The sequence below is a fragment of the Martes martes genome (assembly GCF_963455335.1).
Source record: "Martes martes genome assembly, chromosome: 5".
Taxonomy (NCBI): domain Eukaryota; kingdom Metazoa; phylum Chordata; class Mammalia; order Carnivora; family Mustelidae; genus Martes; species Martes martes.
Window position 1 is genome coordinate 105,386,291 of NC_137892.1, and position 15,209 is coordinate 105,401,499.

At 39.7% G+C, this 15,209-nt stretch overlaps 1 protein-coding gene across 5 annotated transcripts in view; it reads left to right on the top strand.

Annotated features, from left to right (window-relative positions):
* Positions 1-14,881, top strand: part of FBXW11 (F-box and WD repeat domain containing 11) — a 120,586-nt gene extending 105,705 nt beyond the window's left edge. For all 5 annotated transcript variants that reach the window (XM_080804798.1, XM_080804799.1, XM_080804801.1 and 2 more), the window contains 5 exons: positions 1,422-1,540; positions 3,449-3,559; positions 4,482-4,560; positions 5,606-5,791; positions 12,300-14,881. In XM_080804798.1, coding sequence (XP_080660924.1) covers positions 1,422-1,540; positions 3,449-3,559; positions 4,482-4,560; positions 5,606-5,767 — 471 coding nt within the window. In that variant the 3' untranslated portion in view covers positions 5,768-5,791; positions 12,300-14,881. The remainder of the gene's footprint in view (positions 1-1,421; positions 1,541-3,448; positions 3,560-4,481; positions 4,561-5,605; positions 5,792-12,299) is intronic.
* Positions 14,882-15,209: the final 328 nt, after the last annotated feature.

Sequence of the window (15,209 nt, forward strand, 5' to 3'; positions counted from 1 at the left end):
TGTAAGTGTTTGGATTTGGCTCAGAAAACCTTTTTTATGAGCAGCACTCGTTAGCATTCTAGTGTCTTCTTGCTAGCCCCACAATTCACAAAGGTGCATCAAACTTTAGATCGAGTGGTCTGGAAGCTGGACAAGTAAGGTTTGTATGTAGTCATTCACTCACTGCTCAGTCACACCAGTTGGAACAAGATCACCGCCTGGAAGTCGAGAGGGTTTGGGCCTTTTTACAAAACAGCTGTTGCATAACATCAGCCTGGAGGGTGTCTCCATATCCTTGCCAGCACCTATTATTGTCTGTCTTTTTTATTATAGCCATCCTAGTGGTTGTGCAATGGTCTCTCTGGTTTTGGTTTCCTTTTCTCTAGTGACTAATTATATTGAGCATCTTTTCAGTGCTTCGTGGCCATTTTTATCTTCTTTGGAGAAATATTTATTTAAATCCTTTGCTAAAAATTGCATTATTTTTGGTTTTTTTATTGTTTAGTTGTAAAAGTTCTTTATATATTCTGGTTACAAGTCCCTTATCAGGTAAATGGTTTGCATCCCATGAGTTCTCTTTTCACGTTCTTGATGGTGTTCTTTGAAACACAGATGACTTTAATTTTAATGAAGTCAGTTTATCAATTTTGTCTTTTGTTGCTTGTGCTTTTGTTGTCATGTCTAAGAAACCATTGCCTAATCCAGGATCACAAAGATTTACTCCTATGTTTTCTTCTGAGAATTTCATAGTTTCAGCTCTCATTTAGGCCTTTGATCCATTCTGAATTAAATTTTTTGTGTATCATGTGAGTTAGGGGTCCGACTTCATTCTTCCGCATGTGGATATCTAGTTATCCTACTCAACTACAAATGCAGCTGGTAAAATAATTCAGGGCACTTTGGTTGCTTTGCATCTCCTTATTTGGCTTGTAATATATTAAGTGTGTCTGTGAACATCTAAGTCTTGCAGATGGTTTCACAAAAGAGGGATTATTTATTCCACATACATAATATTAGGAGTGATGTGTCAAAACAAATGGAGCTGTTCAAGGAACTATGCTGGAAAAGAGGAGGATGTGAAAGGTGAAACTTTTTCACATCAGTTACATTGGATTTGACATGTCAGCTGGCATGAAAACATAAAATCTGGCCCACACTCTTCCTTCTAGGCAAGTGAATGTCTGAACCATCCAGGAGATGTTCTCTTTGTGAATATCTCAAGGTTTGGAGATTTCACAGCTTCCCTCTGTGTTTCGTTCCTGTTTCCTCGCTCCGCAGCCAAGAAAACTGTTCGCTGGCCAATCTGTCCCCCAGCCTCCGTACCATATTTTATAGTCAAGTATTTTGGTCATTCTTAGAAGCTCTTATTTTTTTTTTTAAAGGTGTATTCTGAGGGGACTTTTCTGCATTTATTCTTAAAATATTGCTGATCTGTTCTACAGGTCTGGAGCACAAGTACCTGTGAATTTGTTCGCACTCTGAATGGACACAAGCGAGGCATCGCCTGTCTCCAGTACAGGGATCGGCTGGTTGTTAGTGGATCATCAGATAATACCATAAGGTGGGTAGAAGTTGGTGTGCTGACAGAGCAGGCCAATTTTTGCCATACTTTTGACTCCTCTCCTGGCCCTGACGTTTGAAAGACTCCAAGCCTTTGGAGATAGATACTTCAAATAAGAGAAACCTTTATTAATCTCGTGGGCTCTGCATACTGAAGCAGGTACTGATTCCACCAAAACGTGTGTTTTAGAACCTCCTCCACCCAAGCTCCCTTAATACCAGAGCCCCTCAGAACAGAGGACACTCTGGCCTGACTCTCTACTTTCCCTTGCCCGTAGCTCCTGTCTCCCTTGCTAACAGCTGGGAGGAGTGTACTTTATATATCTGTCTCGTGCACAGCCTGTGCTGCAGAATCACCTACTCCTGTCTTGTCTTATGTTTTATCTCCCTTTTTTCCTTCCAACACTCAGTGACCTCACTTTTTAATAAATATGACTATCCTTGTATTTATTAAGAACTTCCCTCCAATATCTGTTTACCAATTCTTAGTCATTTTCCCATCGTGCTAACATACGCCAGTAGCTTTTTTATAATCAAATTGTTTAATGCTGGGGCAAAATAAAGATTGGTTTTAAGATAATTTTTAAAAGAAAGAAGGAAGGAGGGAATGAAACCACAACAATAGAACTGATACTATTATGAGTTTTCTTTTATCATTTTAAGTTTTAAGGTATTATAAAAGTCAAGTGAGAACCTGAATCTTGGCACACTGTATTACTTAACTATTTCTGGAGTAGACAGTCCTTAACTTTCTCACTGGACTCTCTGAGGTTTTACAGAGTAACACTGCATGTTTCCCCCAGGGAGGGGACCCCTTTGGAATTAGTGGCAGTGCAGAACGGCTCTGTTCATAGTGGATTAGAGAAGCCGTCGTCACTGGCACTGATGAGAATATTTGGTGAGGGTGGCTGTGCTAAAATATTCCTGGCGTGGATGGTAAAAGCCACTGGTGGAGAGGCTGAGAAAAGCTGGTTACGGAATTAGTTTGCTGACTTTGTTTTGTACACGTTAGTTTGCTAGGCTTTCTTTTTGCAGAGAATGTAGAAAATCAGTAATAGAAAAATGTAAAAATCTCAGTCTTCGGAATAAATCATACACCAAGAAAAAGGCTGGATATAGTCTCTGGGTTTATATTTCTGAGACATTTCATATACCTAATGAGAGGCTCCCACAGTGACCTCCTAAACTGGACAAACCCTAGTATGCAGGATTATGTAGGAAGGGGTGTCCCTAAGCCTCATCTGGAGAGGGAGATCACCAGACTGGTCCACTGGTTCTAACTTCAGTGGGCCTCATGGATTCCAGGCCAGAAGTGTCTGGGGGTGGAAGCCTAACCCTCCGGCTATACATACCATGTCCTCCCCTGACCCACCCACATACATGCCTTTTCTTCCTTACTGCCTGCAGTCCCTTTCTCCCCCATTTGGCTCCGTGGTTTCATTAATTCAGTTATCAAGAGAGTACCCAAGAACTAAATACAATGGAAGTTTTCTTACCTGTTGATCTTATTTAAATAATAATACATGCATATGATTTAAAAAACTGAATGAAAGAAAGTACAGTAAGTAAGGCTTCTATCCAAATTAGTGCTTTTTAAAAAAGTTTTTATTTATTTACTGAAGTAATCTCTACACCCAGTGTGGGGCTCGAGCTCACTACCCTGAGATCGAGAGTCAAATGCTCTTTCAACAGAGCCAGCCAGCTGCAACCCCCCAGATTAGTGCTTTAAAATACACAGATGGTGTAAATGTTCAGACATAATCTTTCTACGCGGATAGTGTGGGCTGGGAGTGAGATAAAAACAAGTCCAGGAGTGTGAAAATCACATATGGGACAGGTAAGAGGAACTCAAGGAGAATGTGAATCATGTGTGGGAGGTTGTTTCACAGAGATCTGTTTGACTTTCCAGGCTATGGGATATCGAATGTGGTGCCTGTTTAAGAGTCCTAGAGGGACACGAAGAATTGGTCCGATGTATCCGGTTTGATAACAAGAGGATTGTCAGTGGGGCCTACGATGGGTATGTATTTCAGATTTTTCAGTGCACTGCTGTCACTGTATCTAGAGGGAAAATGAGCACTGTATATTCAGCAGCCAAATACTTGCCGGCTCTGTCCTAGATCCTTTCCGTGTAACGGATGGCAGATAATCACTGTACCGCCTGATCATGTCCAGGCCCTTGGGCCCAGAAGGATGAGTGGTCTTGCCCTGATTCCTGCAGTAGCAGAGCCTCTGGAACTCCTGTGCTTACACCTTTAACTGTTATTGTAAACTGTGGGAGTAGCTTAGGTTGTGCGAGAATTCAGTTCTTTGCCTTAGCCCTAAATTAAGCCAGCTGTGTGTGTGTGTGTGTGCACGTGTGTGTGTGCACGCGCGTGCACGTGTTCAGTGATACATTTCCTTTCCCCTTTTGGTTAATTGAACAAATACTCTTTAAAAAGCCTTATGACTTTTTAAATGAGCAAATGGCAGCCGTCAACCTTTCAAGGTGACCTTATGTATACTTCACTAAGGGACTGGTTGGTCTGTGTATGCTCCTATTATTAACTTCCAGCATTTGCTTAGTTTGAAGAAAGGTATCCTTGGAATCTCACAGAGAGCCCTAGCTTCTGTCAGCAGCACCTACTCAGCCTCAGAGAGCCCCCTGAGGAATGAATTTGGTGACATAGATTATCAAGTCAGGAACTGGTTTTAGATAGCCTGAAGTTGTTTTCTTGTCTCCCTTAAAAAATATTTCTTCACAGTTTAGCAATTCTGAGAATGTGGAGGTCCTTATTTTTTCCCAAATCAAGTATAGTTAGTTTAAGTAACTTGTAAAAATGTAAGTTTGTTCTCCATTTGCTTTTCTGATAGCAACTCAGATGCACTCCTTTCTGTCAAGGAAGTGCTTGACAGTATATAAAATATTAACTTTTCTACCAATGACAATTTTTCTTTTCTAGGAAAATTAAAGTTTGGGACTTGCAAGCTGCTCTTGACCCTCGAGCCCCAGCAAGTACTTTGTGTTTGCGCACGTTGGTGGTATGTAATCTGTTGAAATGGCAGCGGTTCTTGTGCTGGGGAGGGCGACCCACAGATAGCCCTGCCTAGGTGTACCCCAGAAGGGTTGTGTACCTCACAGTGTGCCTTCAGGGAAATGCACAGTTTTGTTCATTTTGGTTAGCCAAAATCAGAGCGTAATTGACATTTACATTACAGTGAGCTCTTTCCTAAGGACCATGAACACAACTTAAAATGTGAAAGCAGGCGTCCTCATTTGTAGGTTGATTGGTTTCCTCATAGAGCACAAAGTATTTCCTTCCTATAGATTTGGGAGATTTCATAATATGGGTATCTGGTTACATTATATTTTTATAATACAGCACATGTTTGCATTATGATGGAATTTCGGTATTCTGGATTATTGCTTTGGCATATAAAAATATTTTATTTTTATGTTATCTTGCTTTAGCAACTTTGGCAGGCTCATTATTTCTAATAGTCTGGTTGCTTTTGTTACATTAATGAGGAGACAGTTGTTTAAAAATATCGCTAGATTATACCTATTTTCAGTAGCTTTACCTTTTATTCCTGTTTCTTTGCTTCTTACAGTGATTAGAGCATGCAGCACTATGGTTAGGGCCATTCTTGTTTTCTTCTTGATTTTAATGAGAATGCTTCTCTTTCACCATTAATTTTGATTTTTGCTGGGGTTGAGATAGATACTCTTGGTACTGTTAAAAACGTTATACTTCTGCTTCTGCTTTTTACAGCATATCAAGCATGGGTATTTAATAATGTTTTTTACCTTTCCAAGATCCTTGGTGAAGTGAGCACATAGTTTTTCTTCTTTGACATATAAGTGAGCCAGGATCTCAGATATAGAGATTAATTTAAAGAAAAGGCTTAGAAGGAAAAGCCAAAGTAGTTGCTCCTGGGGTGAGAGACAAAGCTCAGTAAGCTCTGGAACATTGGTTAGGAAGCAGGGATAAGTAGCTGCATTTCCAGCCTGTGCCAGATCACTGATAGTGAGAGATGAGGGACTGTAAAGGTCTCATTTTACTCATCAAGTTGTTACATTGCACAGGAACATTCTGGACGTGTGTTTCGGCTACAGTTTGATGAATTTCAGATCATCAGCAGCTCCCATGATGACACTATTTTGATTTGGGATTTCTTAAATGTGCCTCCCAGTGCCCAGAATGAGACCCGTTCTCCCTCCAGAACATACACTTACATCTCCAGATAACAGTCTGCACTTTACCCGTTTCAGGTGAGTACCTCCCCCTGTTTAACCTTGCTCATTGAATTCACCCTCCCTTTGGGGCCGTGTTGTGATCTGGGTTCCCTGTTCATAGGAACCATGGTGGTTAGTGTTTGTTAGCTGCCTCAGCTTTGCAGAGTTCCCACTGTCAGTCTTGATCTTTATGGTCGCATTAAAATGAGGTTGAAATTGGAATCCTGCATATTGTGGGTTTTCACACTGGCAGACAATGTGATTCCTATTTTTTAAAAGTGTTCTCCTGAATGGTTTCCCAGGTCATATCAATTTAACACAGGTAAAGTCCTTCAAAATCTGTTTTGGGGTATAGGAATCTCTTTTTTCTCTTTCCTGTTTTTCTTTTATTTGAAAAAAAAAATCACCATCAGCCAAACACTCAGAATTCTCCCTCTGCCCCCATTATAATCCACCCACAATCACTGTTCACTAGAATAGGGATGTATTTGTTGTGAGAGCCCCTAAAACCCGTTCTTCATCCGTTAGACACAACAGGTACCCTGGAAGCCCTTTGCTCTGGTTACAGGAAGACTTAGAGCCATTGTAACCATTGATGATGGCATGTTTTAATTACTAAGGGTGTCCAGCCTAGAGGATGAGAAGCCTTACTTGGCTGTGTCCTGGGACCCGATGGCCTTGTTCATCTGGAGCAGTATTTCCAACACTGAAAAATTTGCAAGGGGGCCAATAAGTTCTGTGTACGTGAAACTTTGCAGATGGAATAAATATGTTTGTACCTATCTGTATTACTGTGTATATATGTATGTAAAGACTGATTAATAAAATTCGTATGTATTTTAAAATATTACTTAATACTTAATGGCTCTTTATCATTATATATTTTCCTGTCCATTAAATATTAAAAGTATAAAGAAAGTTTATGTGCAGTATTGTGAAATTCTTTTTGATGAAAAGATAGGGCTCCTAGATCACCAAGTTACCATTGTTTCTAATATTTCTTACTTGAGACTCTAAGACCCAAAACACAGATATCCAGGAAGTTTATCTTAAAGGCTGAGCCGACTACAGTCAGAGGCCAGATTTGTTCCACTGCCTGATTTGATTCCCCTACCACAGCAAGCTAATAAGAATAGCTTTTGACACTTTTAAATAAAGGAAAAAAATTAAAAGAAGAATACTATTTGATGACACGTGAGAATTATGTGAAATTCCATTCTAGTGTCCCTAAATAAAGTTTTATTATAATAGCCATGCTCATTTGTTTACATATTACCTCTGGCCATTTTCATACTTCATCGGGAGAGGTGAATATTTGCCACAGAGATGATATGGCTTGCAACATCTAAAATATTTATTATACAGCTCTTTGAGGAAAAGTTTGCTGACCTCCAGTCTTGCCCCTGTGCCATCTATTAGTGATAAACCAAGGGTCTGCATCAGGAATGGCAAATAAGCTTTTTCTTCATGCTGGCTGAGTTTGATCAGCAGCACCTGACTGGAGTCCTGTCTTCAGAAGGATTCTGGGACCCTGTGTGGACCCCAGAGGGTTAGGTGCTGTGATGGGTTGTTAATGTCTGCCTGGGTGTGGGAGGTGAGCAGTAATGACCTGTAAGCCACATACATAGCTTCTGTTCCTGGTCCCAAGTGTGTTCATACCATCTCTCATGATAGTGACCATCTGCCTTGCTACTTTCTCTCTGGATAGATTCTTCCTAAGTTGAAAAACCCTTATGGCAGAATTATTACATTTATTGAATAGAGTCTTAAAAATAGATATCAAAGGGAATTACAGAGGAAGAAGGCAAGAATCTCTTGAATGATTGCTTCTCCCCACTTGAACCTTCCTTCCCAGAAATCCTAGGAAAATACAGGGAAGGAGGAATGGACCCACATGAAAACTGCTTTCCCTCCTGGTCTTTGCTATCCCTCTCCCACTTTCCATTCTGCTCTCACTGAGGATCATCTTAAGCTCTGCGCCTGCCATCCTCTGCCTTACTGGCTTCCTGCTGTCTTCAGGATTAAGGTTCAACTACTTTAGTTAGCTGACAGGAGTTTCAACAGCATCTAGCTGTTACCTTCTGTCCTCACGACCCACCCTCCAGTCTCCCATTACTCCTTTCCAAAAACCTAGTGCGGCAACCAGACTGAATTCTGTTTCTCCAATTACATTATAGTAGTGCAGACCTCTACCATCTCTCTCCCCTGTGTGTGTTATTATGGCTTTTAGACACCCCCACCCCAGTTTTGCCCCTTTACCTCATTTGACTTAATTTATTATTTGATACTGGAATAGTTTGTATGCCTTTCTCCTTTCCCAGGGTGAGGAGCTCCTTTTCTTGTGGAACTCCAGTGTTCAGTCAAGTGCTTAAGTACTGAAAGCGTTTATTGATTTTTGTTGGGCCAGTGACACCCAGGGCCAAAATAACCTGTTTGTGTTTTTTCTCCTAGGCCACATAAAATTTGCCCTTAAATAGACAAGTGTGTGTACAGCTATAGTGTATTCCGCAGCCATTTTCAGCAAACGTAAAGATGATATAACTCAGTAAAAAATTGGGATAAATCATCTGAAGTGGCAGGGTCAGGTATTAGATAGATTCCGTACGTAGACAAGGACCTAGATGTACAGGTCTCCCTCTGCCCTGCCCCTGTTGCTGTTTTTTAAAATCAATTTTATGGAGGTATGATTTGTATAAAAATTGTACTCACTTAAAGAGTACTGTTTGTTTTTTTTTTAAAGATTATTTATTTATTTATTTGATAGGCAGAGATTACAAGTAGTCAGAGAGGCAGGCAGAGAGAGAGAGCAAGGGAAGCAGGCTCCCTGCTGAGCAGAGAGCCCGATGTGGGGCTCCATCCCAGGACCCTGGGATCATGACCTGAGCCGAAGGCAGAGGCTTTAACCCACTGAGCCACCCAGGCGCCCCAAGAGTACTGTTTGATGAGTTTATACAAATGTATATAATCCCTGAAATTCCCTCCACCGTCAAGATAAGGACATTTCTATCACCCCTAAATGTTCACTTCTGTCACCTTTGTAGTCAAAGCCTGGCCCCTCCTAGCCTTAGCAAACACTGACCTGCTTTCTGTCATTAGATGAGTGTACATTTTCTTGGGCTGCACTGTTCAAGATGGTAGTCAGTAGCTACTTGCGGCTACTGAGCTCTTGAAATGTGGTCACTGGGACTTGGGAACTAAATCTTAAATTATATTTTAATTGAATTTAATTGAATATTTAATTGTACTTTAAGTTTAAATAGCTACATGTAGGTAGTGATTACTGTTTGGACCAGCATATTTTAGAAGTTTTGTATTTTTAGCTTTTACATTTCGGTCTTTGAGTTAATTTTTGTGTATGGTGTGAGGTGACGTCATTGGTCTTGTTTTTTTTTAATAGTTGTCTAGTTGTTCCAGCACTATTTGATTAAAAGAGTTTTCTTGTCCCATAGAATTTGTTTAGTACTTTTGTCCAAAAATCATTTGACCCCTTTTTTGTTGGTCAGTTTCTGGACTCTATTCTAAGTCCATGATTTATGTAGCTCTTCTTTTGCCAATACCGTAAGGTATAATAATCTTCCAACTTAAAAAAAAATTGTCTTGACCATTATTCATAGTCAGTTTTGAATTAGATTGTTAAATTCTGTGAAGAGGACTACTGGGTTTATAATTAAGACTGCATTAAATCATAATATCATTTTGGGGGAGAATTTGCACCTTAACAAATGTTGAGTCTTCCAATCCATGAACGTGGTATATCTCTATTATTTAGGTCTTCAGTTTCTCTTAAGCAGTATTTTGCAGGCTTTAGTATAGAAGCCTTGCACATCTTTTGTTAAACTTACTCATTCTCTTTCTTTTCTAAACTGTGTGTTTTTAGCTGCATGCTGCCTCAGCTTTTATTTTTCCACATAAGGGAAGCACATAAAATAGAACATGGACAACTGCAGCTATAGCTGAGCTTCTGCAATAATGGATATGTTCAGGGGAATAGGTGTATCTGAGAACAACTTAACCGTAACTCTTCTGTATTTTTGATATGTGTTTTTGTCTTTGTATTCTGTTTAGAGAGGCATGTGCTAAAATCTAAAACATCCATAGTATGTTTCCCTTCTCTGGCATATTTAATAGATGAAATTTAGAACATAGTAAACTTTCACAAATTGGGCAACTTTTATATACTACTTTAAAATGCCCTGAAACAAGATTTCTTTGGTTGAGAAATGAAGGAATGATCACCAGTGGTGTTTCTCTCATTGGCTGTGGTAGAAAGAAAACTGGTGTTACTTCTTCTGGGCCTTCTTCCTGCCCCCTTCTTGGGAATCTCAGAACAACCGCCCTTGTGATCCACAATTATAAATCAATGGAAAAATCTTATCTGCTGTTTAAGCAGCACAAGCAATTGAAACCTCAAATGTGTTTGTCTCTTCAAAGTGAATTACTTTTGACAACCTTGGCAGTCAGCTCTATAGATTTTACTGCTCGTTTCCAAATTCTTCTCATTTATTGTAACATGAAAAAAATTATTACCATGTGATACTGTAAGATTTATGCATAATGAGAAACACTACCCTAATGATGATTTAACCTTGCAGTAAAATATTCAACCCTAAAATATAAGGTAAGAGTATTTCTGTGTCAGGAAATATAGCAGTAGATTTATTTGCTGAGTCATTTTTTCAGATTACTAACTCCTAAGAGCCTAATATGTACAGTAGCTCTTTTTTTTTATTACAAGATAATATATGATCATTATTAGGAAATTAGAATAAGTAGGTAAGCCAAAAGAAGGAAATAAACTCCTACTCATGGTTTACCATTGTTAATTTCCTTGTATATGACCTTTCAGGCTTCTGTACATGTTTTAAAATGTTTTTTTTTTCCTTTGTTGCAAAACTGTTCTATGTCCATAATGTCAGTATTTGCCTAAATTACCATTCCTAATGGGAAAATAATACTCAGTTGTTTAGATAGGCCATGTTATGTATATATATTTCTCCCCAGCTTTTAGCTGTTATAAAACACATTGTCATAATCATTTTTTTAGCTTAATCTTTGCTTTTTTCTTTTTTTTCCTTGATTTTTTTTTTTTTTAATTTGAGAGAGAGAGCATAAGTGGGAGGGGTACAGGGTGAGGGAGAGAATCTCAAGCAGACTTCATTGCCGCGGACCTGACTGAGGGCTCGATCTCACAGCCCTGAGATTGTGACCTGAGCCAAAACCAATAGTCAGTTGATCAATTGATTGTGCCACCCAGGCACCCAAAATCTTTTTTTTTATTACCATTGGATAAATTCTAGAAATGTCTGTAGTGTCTGAGTTGAAAGGTATGATGTTTAAAGACTTGGATGCACAGAGGCATGTTACTCCCCTGTAGAGTTAAGTCGGTTTATGTTCCCATCAGCAGTGTTTGAGAGTACCTACTTCTTATCTGTGGGCATTACTAATTTAAAAATAAGACTCTTAAAGATCCTTCATGTGAAAACAGCAGTGAATGAAATTAAATCTCTCTTGAACTCATTGAGAAAGATTCTTGATCTTTATAAAAATTGACAGTATTTTAGGAAAGTTTCCTTTAAAAAAAAATACAAGCTTTAAAAAAATCCTTCTCTCTCTTTTTTTTTGTCAGAGAATTTTAGACATAAAGGTAACTTTTAAATCTTCTAGCCCAGTGGTTTAGTGCTGTGTTTGGAAAGGATTGTGACCTATTAGTGATTGTGAAATCATTTTAATGGATTTTGACTTTGTTTTGATGAAATTTAGAATAGAAAATGTTAGCTTGCATTATATGTAGTAATGATGAGTTTAGGTACGTGCATGTGTGTGTACGTATTTGTATACATGGATGAATTTAGAGATTATTACTAAAATGTGTTTCTGACTCAAGGTCGTGGTCACAGTAATATGTAACATTCAGTAGTCTTAACCTCTACACTGTATTTTCCTTTTATAAATGATTTATTTAAAAAAGAATTAACTTCTGATTAGCATTCTATTTAGAAGGAATACTTTATTTACTAGCCTTTGCATATTTTTGATTCATAGTGATAGATGAGGTCTCTCAGGCAGATAGAGACCAGCCCTTGTAGGCTCTGGATGTCCTAAAAGATAATACTAAATAGAAAATCTTAACATGAAGTGTATTTTGTTACATGCATAATTTTTAGCAGCAAGCGCTGACAGTTGACAAGTTATAGGGTCGGTCATCTCTTCGAGTCCCCTCTCTGTCCCTTAATGGCTAATGCTTTGAACTAAGCAGTGTCTCTGAGCCTTTGTTCTCTTATTCGTCAAGTGGTATCATAGTTTCTACCTCATAAGATTGTTGCAAGGTTTAAATAAATACAATGCCTGGTATGTATTACATTCAGAACAACTTGCAGCTTTTAGTTTTGATGCTGATGACATTTGAAACTAAGTATTGTGTTGGTTGTGCATGAGTACGTGTCTGTGTGGATGTGGACGGACTGTGGTGTATATCTCCATGTCTAACCAGAATATCCATCCATACTCCCTTTGTTTTTTGTTTTGTTTTGTTTTGTTTTCCCAGGGTTTCCTAGTCTTGAACTACTGGCTACATGGCTACCAAATGCCTAAGGGAGTTCTTCACAGCTGAGTTATGAAGCTGGAATTGGTTCTAGACGCTGGGTAGATGCAAAGCAGCCTAACTCTTCCAAGTACCAACATTTCTCACCTCCGATTCCGGCCTCTACTTTGAGAAGGATACCTTAGCTTCACCGACTTCCAGTAGAACAGAAGCCCATTTCCTACCCCCATCAGTGAAAAAAAAATCTAACGCTTCAAATGTAAATTGTTCATATAAAAGGAACGTACAGTCTGTTTTACAGAAGTAAATCGACCATCAAGAGAAGACTGGCCTCTAATTTATATTGCTTTGCACTTTGGTCTGATATTAAGAAACAGCATTCTTCTTTGGTGAAATTTTGGGTGCCAAACACCTACCCAGAATGTCCAGGGCTTTCCTTTTCAGAAGTTAGCATTCTCCTTTTGACCGTCCAAGTCATTATGAATTCTCACCTGTATTAGGAACATGTTGGACAATGGAAAAATTTCTCTGGATTGTTTTAGTCATATTTTTTGGATTATACTTCCTTTCTGTACCAATTTCTTTTAATTTAAAGAACTATAAGCCAGGTTATATTATCTCCCAACAGGTAATATAGCTCTTTTCTTTTATTAACTGTTCTCTCTGTACCCCAGCCATCTCCTGATATTTGGTAGAGTAACACTTTTACACGTGTGCTTGCCTCCTAATTTAAAATACTGTATCCGCATGTAGATATAATGTACATAACAGTTTAACCTCAAGGTTGCTGGAGTCAGGGCCCCTGTGCCTGAGACACTAATACAGAGTGTGTTCGCACTTAGCCATGGGCTGGGCTCAAGAACCTGATACCAGGGTTGATGTGGATTACCTAGAACCCTTCCTGCAGTATTCATATGGTATTTTTATTTTGTCATTGTCATTTTGTGTGTATGTGTGTGGTGTGCGTGTTTTTAATGGGACTCTTGTTTTAAAATGTAATTTCTAAAGTTTAACACAAAATGTTTTATTCGTTGTGTAGCATATATAATAGAGAGGTACCTTAAAATTTTTTGTTGTTCTTTTCGTCGTAAGTACTCCTGAGTACTAGTGGTCACTTCCCATGGTATTCATTTGACTTTACTGTCAAAGATCATTCTTCTGTGCATTAGTAACCCTGGGAAGGGAGGAACAAGAAGGCCCTGTTGACTGGGTTTCCTGGCTCTGGAATGCACGCATCCTGGCATGGATGTCGCATCCCCACCGGGGTGGTAACGGGGCCTGCTTGTGTGCTGGAGCCCGTTATGCCAGGTCAGGTTGGTTCAGAGGCCCATCTCGAGTGGAGGGGTACTCCTACGTGGTGCAAAGCTTCAAGCTCATGAACCCCATTCCTGTCATCTCTGGTGTCACCTGCTGCTGTGGCCCTGGCAGGTTCTCAAAACTCCAAGTGCTCTGCAGCCTGAATGTGTGAATGGCACTATCATGCTGACCGTGCATGGAAAGGACTTCGGCATTCGGTTGGCACTCCTTTTCCTTTGTTCGATACTAGGTTCTGATTTGCCCCTTGCCATTGTTTCCAAAGATTAAGGAATGTCAGTAACATTTTAAAGGACCAATAAGAACCTCCCGTTGACTAAACCTCTTCCCGAGGAAGCACACTCAACTACTAAAGAGAAGGGCCCTGGGCTCTGTTTTGTCCTTTGCATTGAGAACGGTGTGGGGATCAATGTGTGTGTATGTCATTTGTTTCATGGGTTGGCTTGGCTTTTTAGTTTTTCTTTTTCCTTTTTTAAAAATACATTCTTCCCTCCCACATGTTACCAGATTAATTTCTATTTTTGAGAAGTTGAGTCTCCAAGTGTAAGAAAAAGATAAGGAAATCTCTATTTGTGAGGTAGTTCTTGTAAGCTTGACAGTGGTTGTGGAAGTGAGTTAACTTGTACCACTCTCCACATGACAGCTTTATATCAAACTGGTTAGGCGAGCCCAGGGATGAGGGAGGGGTGGGGGGAGGAGGCAATTCTTCTGAACGAATGGACTTTTTGTTGATGTTTTTGCATGTTTAATATAGAAGTTCTTGTTCCTTGGGAGATCATGGCCTTCGAATATGCACACAACCTTTGAATTGTGCCTACTAAATTATAGCAGGGGACTTTGGCACCCAAGGAATTCTCACTTTCTGGGATTATAGTACTAATTCCCAGCCGTACCCTGGACTTTATTTTGCTAACCATAATTGAGCAACTGTAAATTACTGCTATATTACTGTTTTAAAGCACTGGGATAGTCTAATTCTAACTTGTAATTAATTATGTTTGCCAATTATCTGTTTGAAATAAATTTGTGTCTGAACAGCTATTGAAACTGTTAAATTGTACAGATATTATTCATGACAGCTTTGTACTGTGGAATGTGCTTAATAAAAAACAAAAAGTTTGACTTTTGTCCAATAAATTGCTAAGTAATGTCAATAAATCAAGTATGAGTATTATGCAGTACACCTAATCTGGCTTCATGCAATTGTTACTTCAGCTACTAGTTCAAAGCCAATTCTCTTAATAAAGTGTTGCGACACTCTGATGCTCTGTTAAGACATTTTTCAAAAACCTGTTCTGTTCTTTCAGTCATCCAGTGACGTCCCATTAAAGTTTGTAGATCTCGGGAGAGTGGAGTGAAAGCAGACTGCTTGTGGGCTCTTGGGGGGTTAGTGTGAGGCGATGCCGGGGTGCGCCCCCGGGGTGTTCCCCCCAGGACCCGGGAGCTAGCTTCCCGCAGGTTCCCAGCTGCTTCGCTGGTTACTGGAGAACCACGAAGGGGCCCTTGGGTGGCCCCGGCGGCTGCGAGGGAGAGAGGAGCCCCTGGCGCTGGAAGAAGCGGGCGGCGGTGTGGGAGGCGCCCGGGCGACCTGCTCCCCGC